At 59.6% G+C, this 16,422-nt stretch overlaps 1 protein-coding gene across 1 annotated transcript in view; it reads right to left on the bottom strand.

The window, feature by feature from the left end:
- The window catches only part of Vipr2 (vasoactive intestinal peptide receptor 2), a 55,802-nt gene that overhangs the window by 19,428 nt on the left and 19,952 nt on the right, over window positions 1–16,422 (bottom strand). The window contains exons 5-6 of the mRNA XM_047561434.1: window positions 4,215–4,312; window positions 177–318 (exon numbers count right to left, since the gene is read on the bottom strand). Coding sequence (XP_047417390.1) covers window positions 177–318; window positions 4,215–4,312 — 240 coding nt within the window. The remainder of the gene's footprint in view (window positions 1–176; window positions 319–4,214; window positions 4,313–16,422) is intronic.

Here is a 16,422-nt window from a genome sequence, read left to right as displayed (position 1 = left end):
GTCAGGACTCAGGGCCCCCACCCCGCCTCTGGCCACCACTCCCCTTCAGCTGCTGACCCGCGCCCAGGCTCCCTCCATCTCTCGGCCTGGCCAGGACTGTGTGCCAGCACTGAGGCTCAGTCACAGGACGAGGAAAACAACTCCCCAGAGAGCCCTGCCCTGGCGGACAGCCTTACCCATGAGGATGGTTGGTCAGGGCAGTGCAGGGTGCCCGAGCTGGAGTAGAGGACATTGTCCTTGACCAACACTGAGATGGCTCTCAGGATGAAGGACAGGAACAGGTTCAGGTGGATGTAGTTCCTGGTGCAGTGCAGTTTCCTGTGGGAGGGGAGGGAAGGATGGACAGTCAGACACTGGTTTTGTGGACTTCCAAGTAATCACCTGAGTGGCTTTCTTTTTATGAAGTCAAGTTATTTAACTATTTCATTACTATTACATATTTATGCTGGTTCCAGTTTTGTGTTATGATACGTACTTTTTTGCACAAAACTCTTTCCCCTATTTCACACTGTTCTGTGAGGTCAGATTTCAGGATAAAGGTATGAAGGTGGGACAGGGGCTGAGCCTGGACCTGTGGGCTGACCTCGTCTGCTTGGCTCCAGGATTCAGGATGATGAGGTCGGTCTTGCCTTAGAGTTTCCTGCACACCTGGTCCTATGAGGATGGTCTGCCCAGCACCACACCTCCATGGACCCCCAGGCCTGTGGTCAGTCAGAGGCACGGGTCCATGCCCCCACTCCAATTGCACCCCTCTCTCCTCGTCACGCAGGCTTACACCTGTCCTCTGACCCTCTTGTGACCCTCGACCTGAGCTGGTAGATCAGTAGCAACGAGCTTCCCAGAACAAATGGGGCTGAAGGGGCCCTCTGCTGAGGACAGCACTTCAGGTCTCCTTTAACTTTAGTTAATTTAAGTGAAGAGAAGTCACACTCTTCCACGCGTTTGATTCTCGCCTTGGTAGTTCACGTGCCGCGTGGAGGGAGGCTCTGGAGGGTGTTGGGCACCCAGCTGTTCCTGGTCTCCCACAGAAGCGTGCCACAGACCTAGGACCTAGCTGACGCCGGGTGGTCGATTTCGTCTGCAGGGTTTCTTTCTATGCATGAATGCAACATTGTGATATATGAATGTTTTTTGGTGTCAGCATGAGTTTTAGTAATATTTGTGTAAATCATAATTGAGTATTAAGTGGAAATACTTGTTAATTATAATTATTTTTCTAGTTTAAAAAATAAGTGTGGGAAAGTTTTATGATCTGAAACGATGGTGGCTACAGATGCAGCATTGCGGGGACACTGGTGTCACCCAGAGCAGGGCGGTGCAGGCTGGAGGAGGGTGCCCGCAACTCCATGAGGCTGGGGTGACGGGTGTGGCCCGCTGGGGCAGGACGGGAGCTCTCCATTGCGTTACGACTCTGAGGGGGTAGAGGGTACGAAGAGGTGTTCAGCAAACACCTGATGCATCCTGAATTTGATAAGTTTCCTCCTGGCAGTCAAAAGTGGACACCAGAGGACACCCTGAAGTGTCCGGGCTCCTGTCGAGGTCCTTCAGGGACACCCACAAAGCTACGAGTCGGGCTGCATGCCAGCCTAGCGCCAGGAAGGGCCTCCAGACTCCTGCCCCCTGCAGCATCTGTGGGCCCATCTCTGCTGAGGCCCACGTCCACTTCCTGGGGCAACAGGAGACTTTCCAGGCATTCAGGCCAAAGATGGATCCAGTGTGCTGGCTGAATCTGAAGCCCAAAGACAGGACAGCCCTCTGTGACGCGGCTAGGTACTGTGTGGAAACAAAACCTTCACACCCGATGACCCGGTATGTTATTCTAGCATCAGTCAGTTGGCAGAGTGTCCAATTAAGCAACGGTGCATACGCCTTAGCTGAAAACTACTGCTGAAATTTTTTTAAAAATATTTTTTAATTGTCAGTGGACCTTTATTTATTTATTTAATATTCAGTGCTAAGAACTGAACCCAGTTCCTCACATATGCTAGGCAAGCACTGCACCACTGAGCTATAAAACCCCAGCCCAATACCATCAAAATTTGAGGAACACTTTTTTCATTTAGTAAATTTAGAGTTGCATACCAATTCATACATTGATCCATTAAACTCAACATTAATAAGACCAACTTGACAGCAAGGGTCAGCAAGTTCACTTAAACCTGGACAGAAGGCTTGTAAACAGTATGTTTATGCTTCAAAGATAAATTGATTCCGAAAATGATGAGCTGGTTTTGTCAATGTCAATCTGAATAAAAAAGGAAAATGACATTTCATACCGGATTCCCTTGCTAAAAAGCTGTGGGTACGTTTGGGTCACCGAGGTTTGTCTCAACAGCGCCCGGCTGTGTTTTACAGAGCCGACACGTAGGCCGAGGATCAGCCGGGAGAGGCCACGCTGAGCTTCCTTGCACAGGCCAGCTGGACCCGAGGCCAGCTGGGGCAGGGGTGTCCAGCATTCCTGGGAGTTCTCTTCCTCGGCTACGTGTTGAAGCCACAGTATTTTGGATCTAATGACTTAAAGGTCGTATTAAAATTGATTTCACTGAGTTGTTTTCATTTTGGAAACGTAGCTACTAGAACACTGAAAATCACACGTGCGGCTTCACCGTCTCCTGTCTGACGCTGCACGCCTGCTCGGCCACTGGAGGCCACAGTGCAGCCTCTGTGCCTCCGTCCGGTCCCCAGGACTCCCCGAGGCTCTGGTGGCTTTCTCCAGCTCTCCCACAGCCTGCGGGGCCCCCTGTCCAGCACATCAGTGGTCCTCCGCCTGCGTGCAAACCCTCCAGGGCCCTGTTGCCTGAGGTCCTGCAGGCCTTGGTGTGGGGACTTCCTGGCCTGCTCCTATTTTCTCCACACCGAGCCCTTTCCAGGCCTATTCGTGTGGTGTGGGCTCCGGTGTCCACGCTGGCCTGCCCTTGGGGCTGCAGGACCTCCAGCGTTGGTGTGAGTGCTGCTCCTGTCTCTCCTGGGCTGTGCCTGGGGAAGACCTGATGGGTTCTCCCTCGACTGTGAGGGCAGAGCCTCCAACACCCAGGCTCCCACTCTGTCACTCCAGCAAATCTCAGTGACATGAACTGCAGATGCTCATCCTGAGCAGATGGTTTTTTCCTTCCCATGAATAAAAACTGTTGAGGTTGTCCTGGGCCTTTACACCTTAGAGTCAGTCCTGCTGACCACAGGCAGCCCACAGGTGTCTTGAGGTGTGCGCTGACCTGGCAGGTACGAGAAGGTCCAGTATTCCCAGGACACAGCTGCTGGTAATTGTCAGGGAACCTCAGGAAGCAAGCTGCCCCGACAGAGGCTCTTCCTGGGTCACTAAACAAGGCACGCTGAGGTGCAGGCAGTGAGGACTTCCGCTGTGGCCCTGGGGAGTGGCCTGTGACGGCCGCCCTGAGGCCGGCATTCCTGGGGCACCTGAGGGCGCCGCGGGGTGCAGGAGTGGGTGGCCATGGAGCGAGTCCCTCTGTCCCGCCCGCCCGCCCTGGGTGTGCAGAGGCAGGAGGGAGCCCTCAAGGCTCCGGGTGTGCAGAGCGTGGTTCTGCAGGAGAGAAGCGGGAGGCGTCTGGAGTCCAGACCTGACCCACGGAGGCCTCCTTTTCTTTCCTACATTTCCAAGCTCTTCACTGTGAGGAGAGGTCGAGGGTCCTCAGGGTACTGGTGTGAAAATCGGAATTCAGGCCTGCAAGTGTCACCAGCCAGCAGCGGCCTGCGGAGGGTCTGGCGAGAGGGCGCCAGCCAGCCTCCCTCCAGGGCCCTCCCTGAGGCGCCTGTTGCAGGCCCCTGCCTACATGTCCACCCTCACGGCCACCGAGGTGGCTCCGCAGGCATCCCCTGTGCAGTCGCTCAGAAGACTTGAGTAACACGTCCAAGGTCACACGGCTGCTGAGAGGCTGATCAGGACTTGCCCCCGGCAGGTCTGACTGCCGCCTCCAGGCTCAGAGACACACTGCAGTGTCTCTCAGCAGCCGAGGGCAAGGGTGAGGACATGGCATGCACGCTGTGTCACCCTAAGGACTTAACGCCTACAGCTGAGCTGCCCACCCAGGTCAGAAGTCAGCATCTGGGTAACACCCAGTGCTAGCCTCACTCTGAGAGCGCCTCCACCGGCACCTGGTGGTTGGGCATGCAGAGGGCACCAGGCTGCTCCCACCTCCTCACACAGGGAGAGTCTGCGGCCTCATTTCCCGGCAGGATGGCTGACGTCCACTGCTTACCTGAAGAGGCAGAGAATCACGCTTCCCGTGGCGAGAGACACCAGAGAGACACTGTAGCCCAGCGTGTAGACGGCCTTCACCAGGACGTAGAATGTGATCTGCGGCGGGAGAGAGCGTCTGTAGCGCTGCTGGCCGCAGGGATGGCGGGAACTCCCACGTCTCGGTGTTCCCTGGCCCCACCTGCTTCTGCGGGGAGGCAGGAGGGGGCCTGCTGCAGTGCCACCCCTGGGACACCAAAGGGACCTTCGCCCTGGGGACACCTCACCACGTATGACCAGGATGAGAGGAAACAGCCAGGGGACCCCAGAGGCTCTGGCTGAGCAAGAGGACCACCAGGGCCCCAGCTGGGAAGGGGCAGGAGAAGGGGCAGCGGCAGACAGCTCGGAGGCCACCGGCCTGGAGTTCACGGGCAGATGTCCTGGCAGAGGGAAACACCAACAGCGGGGGAGAGGCGGCAAGCAGCCCTGTCCCTGAGCTCTCGAGGAGGCCGCAAGCCAAGCCCACGGACGGGAGGCCCACCCCACGCCGCCATGTCCGCAGTCCACGGGGCAGAATCACAGCAGAGCCCTGCCCAAGCCACCCTCATGCTGGGGCCTCCTCTGGCCTCCAGCCTCGAGTCCACCCCAGCACAGAGGCAGGCTGAGGAGTGAGTGAAGGGCAGGACCGGACACCACGAGGAGGGCTGGGCAGGGCTCTGCTGGGCAGCCGGCTCTCAGGCGGCTCCACAGGAGCAGGGCTGAGGCCAGAGGTGCTGGCAAGCTGCCCCCACTCCCTGGGCCTGCAGAGTCCTGGACCCACTGAGGAGCCTCTGAGGAAGGTGGCTCCTGTGGCAGAGCCCTGAGGCTTGCCCAGCAGCCTGGCCCGTCTGCCTGCAAGGCAGGGCAGTGGGCACACTTGAGCATGGGCCCTGAGGACTTGGGGGTGAGGCTCAGCCCATGTGGGAATTATAGGCGGGGACATCAGGATCCCCAGACCCTTCCTGTGAGGAGGCCCTGGTCATCCTGCAAGGATCTCTGGAGAGGAAGACACTCAGTCTTGGATATTCCCGTTTCTCAGGTGGTCCAGGGCCTTGGCCGCACCTCCAAAGGCTGGACGGCTACTCCTGGGTGCCCCCACATCTCTCCGTGTCCCCTTCCCTCGGGCGCTGCACGGCTCCCCTGCCCTCCTCGGCTCACGTGTGCATGTGCTGACCATGTGTCGTTTGTGTGAAGTCTACAGCCTTGCCGGCACACACAAGAGTTCTGATGGATTCAGGTCCACACAGAAAACACGGGATTAACCAGGGTGCCAACACCCTAGAAGACACAGGGACTGGCAGGAAGAGGACATGGAGGGGTCTGGCTCCTCCAGCCTGGGCAGTGTTGCCCAGCCACTTCCAGAGCCCACCTCACCTGTGCCCCTGGCCAGGACACCCCGGTTGCTCTCCAGGGCCTGCCAGCCCTGCACATCCTACTGGACTCCTCAGGGAATGAGGTAAGAAGACACTTGGGCAGGGCTGAGGTGGGACCCTTGGGCCACAGGCTCTTGTGAAGCAGCCCACCAACCCAGCTGCTGGGTGGAGACTCCACTGGTGGGCCAGGGCACTGTCCATGGCCGGCCTTCAGGAGACCCGCAGAGCAGGAGCAGCCCGGGAGCTCTCTCAGGGAGGTGTGCGCGACCTCTGTGGGCTTCTGCGTGGCGGGGACACGACCCGGTCTTCTGGGACAAGATCTGGCTGAGAACCAGGCACAGGCAGGAGACCGCCAGGCGGGTGTGCCCACCGCCCGTGGAGGCCACGCCAGGCCTGCACCGCCACTCCAGGATCGTCCAGGGGCCTCTGAGACACAGCCTGCTTCGAGGTGCCCTGGTCCCGTCCTGCACACTGCACGCTACCCCAGCTCACAGGGCGTGCAGACACAGCCCACCTCACTCCACAGGGCACCAGAGGAGGAAGGAAGCAGCCCTGCTCGCAAGAGTGGAGTTCTCTGCACCCGAGAACGAGGAAAACCCGTGTGCCCAGGCTTCTGCCCACGGGGTAGATAGTGCAGAACAGCCAGAGGCAGGGGCGCTGGGCTCGGCTTTGCCTTGCTGTGACCACAGCACCTGACAAGGGCGACTGAGGAGAGGAAGGGTTTATGTTGAGGCTCTGGGCCTGCTGAGATGCAGAGCAGCACGGCGGAAGGGCGTGGGAGGAAAGCTGCTCAGAGCAGGACAGCCAGGAAGCAGAGGGACAGAGAAGAGCCAGCACAAGATGCAGGGCCCAGGGCAGCACCCAGTGACCCACCTCCTCCAGCCGTGCCCTCCTGTCTGTGGTCACCACCCAGGAGTCCGTGCAGATGACTAGTCCATCAGATGCATAATCCACTGAGAAGTCACTGCCGTCACCTCTGATCGCTGTCTAAAAGCTCCGCTTCTGAACCTCGCTGGGGACCCGGCCTCAACAGAGTTTTCCGGGAACACCCCAGATCCAACCACGACACTCTGAGACCAGAGGTGGGCGCCATTACTGCTCATATCTGCTGGGTGAACGAATGACTGCCAGCAAGCGCCAGTGAACTGAAGAGCAAGAGCAGAGAACGCCGGAGTCCCGCATGTCCAGCACGATTCACGCAAGGAATGTGAAGGGACAGGGCAATTCGTGAGGCCAACTAATTCCCTTAGTAAACCGAAAAACACAATCAAAGTGAAAAGCAGCACACTTGTTAAGAAAACCGTAACCTCCCCTCCTGCAGCCTGAAATGCCCTCCTCGCCTCTCCAAGAACAGCAGGGCAGGAGGGAGCTGGCCAAGCCCCGGAGCAGGGGTGGGAAGGCCAGCTCCTTCCCAGGACTGGCCCAGAGGACGCAGGGGTGATGGGGAGAGGGCTGGATGGTCGGTGGGACAGCTCGGCCACCCACAGGTTGCTACCCCAACAGATTTAAGAATCGACCAAGGCAAGGACAACAGGAACAAGGAGTAACCAGGTGATCTGAACACATTCTCACGGCTCAGCTAAAGAAGGCTCAGCTCTGCGCTGACAAAAAGAAGGGAAGAAGCGGGAATGTCATGGCAGTGGGCGCCGCCGGGCCCACGGCCAACGACAGGACGCCTGCGGAAAACCTGTGAGGGGCCAGCGGCTCTGCGGCTGGACGGGTACTTTGGCCCTCAGGGCGGCCATGAGCGCAGGCACAGGCTGAGCCGGGGCTTTCCGTCCAAGGCGGGGTGGCCAAGGAGAGCCTGGAACTCTCCTCAGGCGAAAGGCCCGGGGCGTGCGACGGGCTCCTCTGACAGAGGGACGAGGGCTGCTTCTGCCAGAGGGGTCTCCAAATTCTAACCCGTAAAATAAAAATGAAGAAGAAAGTGCTTTACACGTCGAAAGGGAAAAGGAAAACCGCTGGTGCGCAGGGCAGCCGCAGACCGCCAAGGGCAGCCGCAGAGCCTGCCCGAGCGTTCGCCCGCCTCCTCAGGAGACCCGGGCGGCGGAACCGGGCGGCAGAGCACTGGGCCCCAGGCATGGCGGGCGCTGGCGGGGAGGTTCTAGCCGGCGCCAGGACAAGAGGGGACTTGGGGGCAGATCCCCAGGCTCCGGGAAGGCCTGGCAGCTGGGCGGGACACCAGAGTCCGCCATGGTGGGCGGGCGGAGAGTTCAGGGTGGGGTCGTGGGGCTGCAGCCCCTGCAGCCCAGGGTTCACCAGGCTTGGGCGGCTTCCTTGGAGTCGGGAGGACAGGCAGTCTGTATGATTCTGGGAGAAACAATCCATTTCTTGGTGAGGAAATTCCTCCGTATTTGCCAGAGTTACTGCGAGTACATTCCAGTAGAATTAGAGAGCGGAAGACTGAGAAGAGGGGAAACAGGAGGCGTGCACTTCAGAGGCTGGAGGCCAGAGTACCACAGCAGAGGAGGCGCCAGGGACGGAGAGGCAGGAAGACGCGTTTGCACTACGTGTGTCTTAAGCAAATGCCAGAGACTAGCGCACCACCGAGGGAACTGCGGAGCTCCCCAGGGAAAGGCGCTGAGTGAGGGAGAAAGGGCCCCTCCAGGAAAGCAGCAGCAGTGGCAAGGACCACCCGCCAGTAAACGGGGAAGGGCAAAGAAACGCCAAGATAGCTCTTTTTGTCCATAAAATAGGTAATAAAAGAAAAGATGAACTTTTGTACTGGTGGGTGCTATGGTCTGTGTGTCTGAGTCATAACCCCAAGGTGCTGGAGCCTGACCCTAAGGTCATGGGTCTCCACCCTAAGGCTATGGAGCTGGGCAGGCGATAAGCCCATGAGGACAGGGCCTTGTGAAGGCTGAGTGTCCTCTAGGAGACCCCAGGGAGGGCCCCGTCCCTGGCCATGTGAGGACACAGTGCAAGGTGCCCTCTAGGACCAGGAAGCCCTCACCAGACAGTATCTGCTGGGCTTGACCTTGACTTGCAGCCTGCAGGACTGTGGGGCATGAACTTCAGCTGTTCATGAGCTGACAGGCTGCAGAACATAGTCACAGCAGCCTGAACGGATCAAGGCAGTATCCTCCTAAAAGGCATTTCTCCCGGATTTATATAAGAACTGTTTTCCTTAAGCCAACAAGGACACCCAAGGACATGCTGGAAATCTGCAGGTCATGACTCACTATTTTGTGGACCACCAAGCCCCAGCATCCTGGAAAGGCAGGTGAAGGCAGGAGGACCCTGTGGCTGCAGAGTGAGTGCAGGGGCTTGGTGATTCGGCTGATCTCTAGCTCAGGTTTTGGGTAAGACAGGTCCAGCACAACCCAGGACACTCACAAACCGTGTCCTCCACAGCAGCCGTACAGACCCGTTAGGGAATTTAGGGTCCTTCCCTCCTCCGTTAAATAACTGTGAGAAGGGCCTGAGCTGACCTGGCTCAGCAAGCTGCCAGTGGCTCTGTGAGGGAACGTGGTGGCTCCTTAGTCTGTGTGTCCAGGAGGGAGGACAGGCTGCCTCCCTGGGTTGGGATCAGCTGTTTCAGAACAGGAGCCACCTAGCTAGGATGTCCCCTGGAATCCGCGGGCAGAGGTGGTTCCTGCCCGGTCCGTGAGTCCCTGCTGACCACAGTCGTGCACCATTCTGGAAAAATGGGTGCAAGTGCCCTGGCCACTGGAGACCTTCACTCCGATGGGATGGCCACCTGGGAGGCCCTGGAAGAGGAGTCTAACCTGGCTCTGCCCCTGCAGACTGAGGGGTGATGTTCCTGATGGCAAGTTCACTCTTGGGTGCTGGACCCCTGCGTAGCCACGGACCTCCGTGATCAGACAACCAAACCTCCATGAAAACATCTTCCCAACAACCTACAGGGATTCTGGCTACGACCTCTAGTGTCCCTGGAAACAGGAGCATGTGGAGGCTGGAGGCCTCCACTTAACTGAGGGAGAGGCTGCTTCCTGCAGCGCCTTCTCGGCCACTGAGGCTCCCTCAGCCTCCCACCTCGCACCCTGCCCTCTGGGGTGGAAGCTCCTCCTGGGCCACCGGGACCAGTCCTGCTGTCTGTCTCCCTTCCCCTTCAGGCTCTCCCTGCAGGCTCCCATGGCCACAGGACACTGGCACCTCCAGACCTCAGGCTCAGGGCCTTCTCCAGACATGCCTGAGGTTCTCAGCAGCTCATGCTCAGCAAGTACTGAACCAAATGTGCCATGGCTCTTTCTCTGCAGCACATGGCCCCTGACCTCTAGCACATGGCCCCTGACCTCCTGGTCTCCAGCATCACGACTGCTGGGCCCTGGGGTAAAGAGTTAAGGTGAGCTCAGGGGCACCCGTGAGGCCGTGAGCATGACCACATGGTGGTCCTCAAGTGTGACTGGACCACAGCACTAGCTTCCCCTGGATCCTGCCAGAAACAGGCCCTCTGCCCCACATAGTGCCGTGCCAGAGACCTGGGGCTAGGCTGGCCATGGCTCTCCACGGCCCCGGGTGACCACTCAGCAAGGGTCAAGGTGGTCTACAGGGAAGAGGGCTTGACCTGTGAAGGTGCCCTTCCACCCTTCAGCCCCAGAGGCCTGGTCTCCAGTGAGGCTGGCTGGTGAGCCTCCCAGCCCCCTACCTAGCTCACACTGCGGCCCCAAGGCAGGCTGTCCTGTGTCTGGACTCCACCCCCGGGAAGCAGATCCCATGGCCCCGTGCGTCTCCCACCCCTGGGTCCTGGGAGGCAGTCAGAGCTCTGAGCATTCCTATTTCTGAAGCACGGGAGGCAGCCTAAGGCCGGGTTCTGGCAGGGAAGGTCATTCTGGAACACCACCACGGGTGCGAAGCTGCAGAAGAGGGCCAGGAGCCTGGGCCTGGCTGGGCTCCACGCTCAGCTCGGCCTCCTCCAGCCTCTGCCTCCTGGTCAGCTGGGGACACATCTGGAGGAGGCTCGCCATGAAGTAGCAGAAGTTAAGACCCAGGGTCCTGCTGCTAGGCCATAGCTGGAGGTCACAAGGAGGAGCGTGGCCATCCAGCACCAGCGATTCCGGGCGGAGGTCTTGGAGGAGACTGGGCTCCTGCTTCAGGGACACCTGTCTTCATTTTCCACCTGGGTGCTCACCTGGATATTTAAGTCTGTAATTTCACTGAGAGATCTTGGTCTCCCCGAGCGAGTAGCCTTGTGCCCTGTGGGCCGATCCCCAGATGGCACCGTGGCCTCCAGGGGCCTGGAGGTGAGGCGATCCCATCGCGCCTGTCTTCACCAGGCTGGCGACTGCAGCCCCGAGCCGTTCAGAGCCACTCTCCTTGCCTGCCACTCAGCACTGTCCACCCTTCCTGGACAGCACAGGGACCAAGTCTGCATTCTCAGGCTCTGAGGGAGACCAGCACAGGACGTGAGCAGCAGGGTTCCTGTGGGCTCAACCTGGACCAGGCGAGGGGCCACGGTTGGAGCCACTGCCCAGCCCACCCTGGGGTTCACGCACGTGTGACGTGCATGTCTCTGGCATCCCCACATCCAGGGACAGGCCCCGTTCATGCTCCCTGAGCAGCTGGTGGAATGTGGGGTGGGCTGGGGATAGGGCTGGCCCTGAACTGGGCAGCTCCCCTCGGCTGCTCCCTGATCTCTGAAGCAAGCCATCAGACCACCAGGTCCCCCGACTCGCTTTCTGCAGGAGCAGGAACCCCCAGTGCTGTGCAGTGGGTTCCTAGCGCTGAGCTCATGCATGGTGCGTGGGCCTGGTGCAGGCCGCTGTCCCGGGGATCCCCAGCAGTCTCCCGTCCCTGCGAGCCAGGCTGTGGGGCTTGCTTTCTCCACAGACCAGCAGTGGCCTTGCCACCTCTTCAGTGGGTAACAACCAGCATTTTAAAAAAGAAGCCTGGTTCTGCCTTCTTGCTGGTCTCGAGCTGCTGGCAAACTGGAGGGGTAGACTTTTCACCTGTTATCTGTCACATGCGTCCCTGTGTGGGAAGCTGGTTTCTTCCAGAACCTTCTAAAACGGATCCACTTATCCACCAACACACACACTTCACTGGGCGCTGTGGGGAAAAGAAAGACCTTGCTGACCCTCAGATGGAGCATGTCCAGCCTCGAGGCAGACAAGGCCCCGGAGGATACCGTGTCCTGGCTAAATTCTGCAGCGGCAGAGGTGGAGAGGAGACCAGTGTCGAGAGGGTGACCTCAGCCAGGAACCCATGGTGGCGGGAAGTGACAGGCGGGCAGCACGGAAGCCAGGAGGTGGCGCTGGGCAGAGACACGGGTCCTGGGAGGAGGGGGAGCTGGGGCTCCATCATGCCCAGCCACAGCCCTCTGGTTCCTCAGCCAGGTCCTCAGGCTCCTGCAGAGGTGGGCAGGGCTGTGTGGTCACTCTTGGCAGGCTGGAGCCTGGTCATGCTCATGAGGCCCTCGCGGGACTGCTTCACACTGCAGAAAAAGCCAATGATGTTTGTCTTCCTGGGGGCCCTCGGCCCCCTGGCCTGTCCAGTGGCCTTGCCTTGTGCTGGCTCCAGGGCAGGTGCAGGAGGGGTGGGAGCTGCAGGTCAAGCAGCGGCTCTGGGCCCCCAACAGCCTGCGTCCTGGGGGCTGGGAGGTCCTTGAGGGCAGGAGGCCGCAGCTTCCTTCAGCCCCTCGGACATCTCAGACCACAGGGACAGCCATGTCCTGGGGATGTCCAGAGTTCTGTTACTTCCTGAGGGCGCCTCCAGCCCGCGAATCCTTTCCTGAGGTGCGGGCACCTTGTCAGGACTCGGGAGGACCCAATCACAGCGGGAGAAGTCACAGTTCTTGCCAGTTCTCTGCAAAGCATCTTTTACAAATGCCTACTCCCCCTGCTGGCTCGGGAGGCGGGACGAAGGGGAGGCTGGTGACTCCCAGAACACAGATGAATTCCTCAGGTCTCCCAGGACCTCCAGAGGGGAGACGCCAGCACCATGAGGGTAGCCATGTGCTCAAGGACAGGGGCCACTGGGCTGCAGGCAGGACTGGGGGGCACCCAGGACATTCCCTCAGCTCCCCTGGGTTCCAGGGCTCTCCTTCAGGAAGGAGGAGCTGGTATGGACGATTCGGACACAGGGCCCCTGGAGAGTGGCCGTGGACAGTCAAGATGAGCTGCTGCCAGGGCTGGGGAGGTGGGGAGGTGCAGAGGGCTTCCACAGTGCACGACCCTGCGCGCTGCCCAGTGAGCGCCCTCCTCACACACATCTAGACCCAGGGGGCGTAACCAGCAGGAGCGAGCCCTAGGTGAACCAAGGGCTCCAGTGAGCACGGTGTGTCCTCAGAACCAAGCCCTGGGTTGAAACAAATGCACATCCTCTGAAAACAACAGGGGGCCGGGCACAGAAGGAGCAGCCAAGTCCCTGAGCTGCTCACCTGGGCCTCGGGTGAGTGTAAGACTACTCCCCAAATCACCAGCCAACGTGACAGGACGCGGAGCCAGGGCAGGTCTAGGGGGAACCTGGGACCCCAGGAGCGGGGGCTGTGTTGGTGCGTGCCCTGGGGGAGCCCACGGGGAGCTGCTTTTTCAGCACAAATCTGCAGACCTCTCTGGGAGGAGACGCTGTACCCACAGGGGTCAGTGAGGAGCCAGCAGGGGTGCAGACAGACCTGAACCCCAGCTGGCCCTGCGTTCTGCCCGCAGGCCTCCTGACTTCTGGTGTGGTCACTAAGCAGCGTGGGGTGTGCTCCAGCGTGAAGCTCGCTTCCTGGGAGGCTGGCCCCCACGGGCGTCTGACTCTCTGATGCAGGCTGTCCAGGACGCTCAGCCCTGAGCAGGCTCTGGACATGGCTGTGGCCTCCCAGCGGAACCCAGACCCACCGCAGGACCTGGCAGTGCTGGGCGGCACGTAACAAATGCAGAAGCCACCAGGGTCTGGACCCGCAAGCGAGGTGCAGGCACGTGAGGGCGACAGGCGCTGCCTCGGCTCTGGTCTGAAATGGCCAGATCAGGACGTGTCTCGGGTGGAGGAAACCAGCTCTGCAGGACCTGACCGCAAGGCCGACGCCAAAGGAGAGACCAGCAAGCCCGAGCGCACCGCACTTCCTCCTGTGCCGGAGCCAGGCTGCCAGTCCCGCAGGGGCGTGTGTGTGCGGCGGCCTCAGCGCGGGGTCAGGGAGGGTCACGCTGGCTCCTGCGGGACCAGGAGCTTCAGGGACCACTGGCGGGCGTGGCACCCCTCATCCTGGACCAAGAGCTGCCAGCAAACGCCCCCAAGCCACTCTCCTGCCCCTCGGCGATTCCTGTTGGTAGCAGGGCCTTCTGCGTGGGGAGTACTGGGCACTCCTGTCCAGGCGCACGGGTCACCCCTGCAGCGGCATCCTTCGGAGCCCTCTGCCCAGCACAAGGGTGCTGGCCCTCCAGTCCTTCCCTCTCTCCCTGCCCAGCGGGAGGGTGCTTGCCTCAGATCTCTCTCTCCCATTGAGGAATTGGGCCTGTTGCTGAACCAGGTGGGGTGGGCACAGGTCAGAGGATGCCCAGGGCACACACAGCCGCTGGCAAAGCTCCGCTCCAAGAGCCTGGAGCTGCCTCGGCGGGAGGAGATGGAGAGACTCCCAGGCCGCCGGGCTTGGCCTCTCCTGGGGAGGGCAGAAACACCTGGCCGCAGACAGCCTGCTGTGGACCAAGGCCAACACCCCCGGGGTGCTGCTGCTGCCCCAAGAGGAGCCCTGGAGCCATCCTGCCGTGGCCACAGTGGGACCTGCAGCTGCACGTCTCCAGAGCTGGCGCGGAGCCTAAGCAGGGCTGCCAGGTCCTGAGCACATGATCACCACGACTTCCGGCCTTGCCTCCTGCACCTTATTTTAAGTGGCTACATTGAGTGTTCCTTTCTGGTGGTGGCTGAGGGCAGAGGGGATTTTATTTTTAAGTTTATGCGTGACATTTCTGAGGTAAAGAAACAGCCACAGAAATTTTGTAGAATTTTATCCCACTGAGGCCTTTATTTGTGCATAGTTTACGATTTAAAAAAAATAAAGTTAATTGACCTGGACTTGAGAACCTTTACTTTACCATGAAATACTCTGACCTTTGCTTTAAAAAAAATGTGCCTGACAGATCACCTGGATCTAATCTCCAGACAAACCACAGACAACCATTTAACACCATCACCGGCTGACATTCTTGACACATCATGTCATGATGGAGAGGCAGGGATGCTCCTGGCCGGGGGCCCAAGAGGCCAAGATGGTGCAGCGGGACACAGTGTCTTATTGTAGAAACATTTGGAAGAAAGGACAGAGCTGCAGGAGGTGGCAGGTGAGAAGTTAATTGAGGATGCAGAGTACAGACTAGTTCTCCAGGAGCACACCTTGACTCCCGAGGGGGAGGCCTCTCACCTGGGGTGGACCTGCATGGCCACGGGAGCCCCGACTCCCGAGGGGGAGGCCTCTCACCTGGGGTGGACCTGCATGGCCACGGGAGCCCCGACTCCCGAGGGGGAGGCCTCTCACCTGGGGTGGACCTGCATGGCCACGGGAGCCCCGACTCCCGAGGGGGAGGCCTCTCACCTGGGGTGGACCTGCATGGCCACGGGAGCCCCGACTCCCGAGGGGGAGGCCTCTCACCTGGGGTGGACCTGCATGGCCACGGGAGCCCCGACTCCCGAGGGGGAGGCCTCTCACCTGGGGTGGACCTGCATGGCCACGGGAGCCCTGACTCCCGAGGGGGAGACCTCTCACCTGGGGTGGACCTGCGTGGCCACAGAGAGGGTTCAGGGAGCAGCACACCAGGACTAGACAAATGCTGAGGACAGGAAATCAGCTCTGCATCCTGGGCCCTTGCAGTGTTCTGGCAACTAAGTTCCATATTTTTTTTTGGTTGTTGATGGACCTTTATTTTATTAATTTATACATATGTGGTGCTGAGGATCAAACCCAGTGCCTTACATGTGCTTGGCAAAACCCCAGCCCCACAAAATATGCTTTTAAGAATCCATGAGACACAAAATGACAAGTTTCCCCATCAACCTAAGTCCAGGGCTAAAGGACAAACTTGGCATATATGTAAGTATTACTTTTTGAGAACTTAAAATTTTATGTCATTTAAATGATGAAAGGAGGATGCCAGTATTAAAATGCTTGTTGTTTCTGCCCTCGCCCAGTCTCCCACCTGTCCTTGTCACTTGCTGGCATCCCTGTCCGTGCCCTCTGGTCCAGATCCCAGGACGTGACAGAGTAGTTCCTCTCCTCAGAGCCCTTCCTTCTTCTCCCTCCTAGGCCTTCGGCAGACCACCCAGCACCTGGAGGGACAGGACGCATCTCTGTACTGTCCTCATTCCTTCTTAGGACCCTGACCTTCCATCCTTAACCTGCTGGGTGAGAGGCCCTGGACTGCCCCGTAGCGACCTGCTGCCTCCCCGCTGGGCTCCCTGCCCAGGATGCCTCCAAGCGCCCTCCCAGCGGCATGCTGAGGGCCGCTGTGAGGGTGGCCTGTGTTCCAGCCCAGTACCATGGGCTGGCCCCAGAGCCATGCTGCTGGCTGCTCCAGGAGAGGTCGTTCACAGACAAGCCCAGAAGGGGGACAGCAGGGGACAGTGCCCTGCAGCGCAGCCTCAGCAGCAGGTGGTCACACCCCGTCTGTGTAGAGCCGGGTCTGGATCCTGACCTCACTGCCTTAGATAGCCAGGTAGGGCCGGAAGACCAGCGCCCATGGCTGCCTGCACCTCCAGGCCGGTTCACCCTAGGGCTGGGCACGCACCCGACCCAGCATGTGGTGGCTGTGGTTTCCCGGGCTTCCTTGCCCTCCTGTCCTCTGGCCTTGAGGTGACTCACCCACCTTGTGCCGTGGTAAGCACCAGGTGCCCGGGGCCAGTCAAAACCAGCACCGCGCGGCCCATCGCTGGTCCTGGGACCTT

Source organism: Sciurus carolinensis, chromosome 8, assembly GCF_902686445.1.
Source record: "Sciurus carolinensis chromosome 8, mSciCar1.2, whole genome shotgun sequence".
Taxonomy (NCBI): domain Eukaryota; kingdom Metazoa; phylum Chordata; class Mammalia; order Rodentia; family Sciuridae; genus Sciurus; species Sciurus carolinensis.
This window is presented reverse-complemented; position numbering and strand designations above follow the sequence as displayed.